The sequence below is a fragment of the Hyaena hyaena genome, unplaced genomic scaffold, assembly GCF_003009895.1.
Source record: "Hyaena hyaena isolate Hyena2069 unplaced genomic scaffold, ASM300989v1 scaffold_1513, whole genome shotgun sequence".
Lineage (NCBI taxonomy): Eukaryota > Metazoa > Chordata > Mammalia > Carnivora > Hyaenidae > Hyaena > Hyaena hyaena.
This window is the reverse complement of record NW_024082146.1, coordinates 294,537-297,677: the sequence shown is the minus strand read 5'-3', so window position 1 is coordinate 297,677 and position 3,141 is coordinate 294,537. Positions and strand designations below refer to the sequence as shown.

Genomic DNA, 3,141 nt, shown 5'->3' with positions numbered 1-3,141 from the left:
ACATTTTGCTGTTTTCTTCTTTTCTAACAAGACGCAGACCTGGTATTTAATTGAAGAGCAAGTTCCAAGGGCACTATCAGCACTGAAACTGGGGAACATTGGGCTGGGAAATCATGGTGAAACCTGCTGTGTAGAGTTCAAGAAAGACAGTGCCAGAGATGGGAAAGGATGGAGGGAAAGAGAATGGAATTGCACAGGTAGCGTCCAAAAAAACCTGTTTTCCCTCAAATGTTCATCTTTTCTCTGTTTCCCACAACTCTACATTTCTCCCCTGGCTCTACTCAACTGACACACTGTACCACAAACATCTCAAAAAGCTCATCCCTCACCCCCACCCCCAGTTCATTCATTCCTGTCCCCAACACAGTAAGTACTGTATTTTTTTTTTTAAGGTAGCAACTCTGCCATCAGACCTCCCTGCCCCAACCTCCTTCTTCTCCAGGGTTCATACTTCGACCTGACCCTCTTGGTGGCTTTTGACCCAGGGCTTTGCAGCCCAGCCTTGCAGCTCACACCTCGCCCCTCCCACGCACCCTCACGTCCAGCTCACGCTCCCCACCCCCAGACTTCACCCCTCTCTCCCTCTTCTCGTTCCCTTATCCCATTCCTGGAGGTTTTGGAGAGGGGGGCGGCCGCTCTGGCTTCTCCTCCCTCCTTGAGCCCTCGGAGACGTACTTTGGGGGAGGAGAGACAGGGCTGGTGGGTACCGATGGGCGGTGGAAGAGAATGAGTGCCAGCTCGCACCCAGGAGCCGGGTGCCTGACGTCACCGCGCCCCGCCAGTCGGCTTTCCGCGGGCGCGCTGCTCTAACCGTGTCTCTCACTCCTGGCGGCGCCTGCACAGAGACAGGCGCCCGGCGCTCTGCTCCGCGCGGGCTCGGCCGCCCCGCAGGCATAGACTCCGACCGCGCGGGGAGCGCACCTTGGCGCTCCCCAACAGCGCTCATGATCAGCGACTTCCTGAAGCCCTGACTCCCCAGGTGAGCAGCCCAACTCCCGAGAGGAACTTTGAGGATGTGGAGAGGGGAAGGGGTGAAGGATGGCCGGGGGGTGAGTCTTTGAAGCAGAAGAAATAAGGCCACGCTTGACTCTGCACCCAGCTTCCCTCCTCAAAACCCCGTTCCCGGGGATCTCCGGGGCTTTCAGGGCCCGCCGGACTCCGCGACCTCAGAAACTTCGCTTTCAGCACCGCGGACAGCGACCCCGCCGCCTAGTTTAGGGGAAAGGCTCGTAACCAGGTCCCGCAGAGCCCGGGCAGGATTCGCCAAGGCTGTTACCCGTACCTAGCTCGGTGCAAACGGGTGCGCGTGCAATTACGGGCACACTTACGGGACCGATCTGTGTGCATGCAAGCGCATGTTATCTGTGTTTATATCTGTGCGAAAACTCAGATATCCGTGGAGCAGTTGTATGCGTTTCACTCACAACGCTCACTTCGTACTCAACAGGTATTTATTAAATTTTAGGTTCTCTGTCACTGCTTCCTCGCTGTGCTCTAGGGTCCTGGGGTCAGATAAGCAATAAGAGCGGGGCACCTGCGCCTGGGGAAAGTTCCCTGGCGGCGTGAACCACACACCTGACGCTTGCTCTCCCTTTTCCACGCAGGGTGCAGCGTGAGGCCGCGATGAACGCGAGCGCTTCCTCGCTCAACGAGTCCCAGGTGGTGGCAGTGACCGCCGAGGGAGCGGCGGCGGCGGCCACAGCGGCAGGGGCTCGGGACAGTGGCGAATGGGGCCCCCCTGCAGCAGCGGCGCTGGGGGGTGGCGGCGCAGCTAACGCATCCCTCGAGCTGTCCTCTCAGCTGCCCGCGGGGCCTCCGGGGCTGTTACTGTCGGCGGTGAATCCTTGGGACGTGCTCCTGTGCGTGTCGGGCACGGTGATTGCAGGCGAAAATGCGCTGGTAGTGGCGCTAATCGCGTCCACCCCGGCGCTGCGCACGCCCATGTTCGTGCTGGTGGGCAGCCTAGCCACCGCCGACCTGCTGGCGGGCTGCGGCCTGATCCTTCACTTCGTGTTCCAGTACGTGGTGCCCTCAGAAACGGTGAGCCTGCTCACGGTAGGCTTCCTCGTGGCCTCCTTCGCTGCCTCGGTCAGCAGCCTGCTGGCCATCACAGTTGACCGCTACCTGTCCCTCTACAACGCGCTCACCTACTACTCGCGCCGGACCCTGTTGGGCGTGCACCTCCTGCTCGCCGCCACCTGGACGGTGTCCCTAGGTCTCGGGTTGTTGCCGGTGCTCGGTTGGAACTGCCTAGCAGAGCGCTCCACCTGCAGCGTGGTGCGCCCGCTGACGCGCAGCCACGTGGCGCTGCTCTCCGCCGCGTTCTTTGCGGTCTTTGGTATCATGCTGCACCTGTACGTGCGCATCTGCCAGGTGGTTTGGCGCCACGCACACCAGATCGCTCTGCAGCAGCACTGTCTGGCGCCGCCCCACCTCGCAGCCACCAGAAAGGGTGTGGGTACGCTGGCTGTGGTGCTGGGCACTTTTGGCGCCAGTTGGCTGCCCTTCGCCATCTACTGCGTGGTAGGCAGCCGTGAGGACCCGGCAGTCTACACCTACGCCACCTTGCTGCCCGCCACCTACAACTCCATGATCAATCCTATCATCTATGCCTTCCGCAACCAGGAGATTCAGCGTGCCCTGTGGCTCCTGTTCTGCGGCTGTTTCCAGTCCAAAGTGCTCTTCCGTTCTAGGTCCCCCAGTGAGGTCTGAAGGCTCCCTCTGTCCTCTCACCAACACCACACCCCCAACAGGCCAGCCTTGCGTGAGCTTCTCGGTGCCTGCTGATGAATTGAGATACCAATAGTGTGAATTTGGCTTTGGAAAGAGAAAGAAAGAGAGAATAAACATAAATACATCAAACTCACAAAGGAAAAAGAGGCATGTTGGCACTTTACATATACAGTGTATACATGTGTACATATATATACAAATATTTGTATCTTCTGGAGGTGTTCAGGATGTGGAATTTCCTGTTCTGTGAAAAAGCTAAGATGTGGTTGTATACTCAAACTGTACATCACATTTGTCAAGTGAAGACATTCCAATACTGCTTAATTATAGCACTTTATTTTTAGCTGCTGAACTGCCAAAACAGTGTTGCCATTTTCAGGGGCAAGGGAAGGAGAGTAAAAGGTGTAT

The 3,141-nt window shown here is 57.7% G+C and overlaps 1 protein-coding gene across 1 annotated transcript; it reads left to right on the top strand.

Annotated features, from left to right (window-relative positions):
* The first annotated feature begins 1,623 nt into the window (after positions 1 to 1,623).
* GPR6 (G protein-coupled receptor 6) lies at positions 1,624 to 2,783 on the top strand. The gene has a single exon (XM_039223972.1). The coding sequence runs from the start codon at positions 1,624 to 1,626 to the stop codon at positions 2,710 to 2,712; it is 1,089 nt and encodes a 362-aa protein (XP_039079903.1). The 3' UTR covers positions 2,713 to 2,783.
* Positions 2,784 to 3,141: the final 358 nt, after the last annotated feature.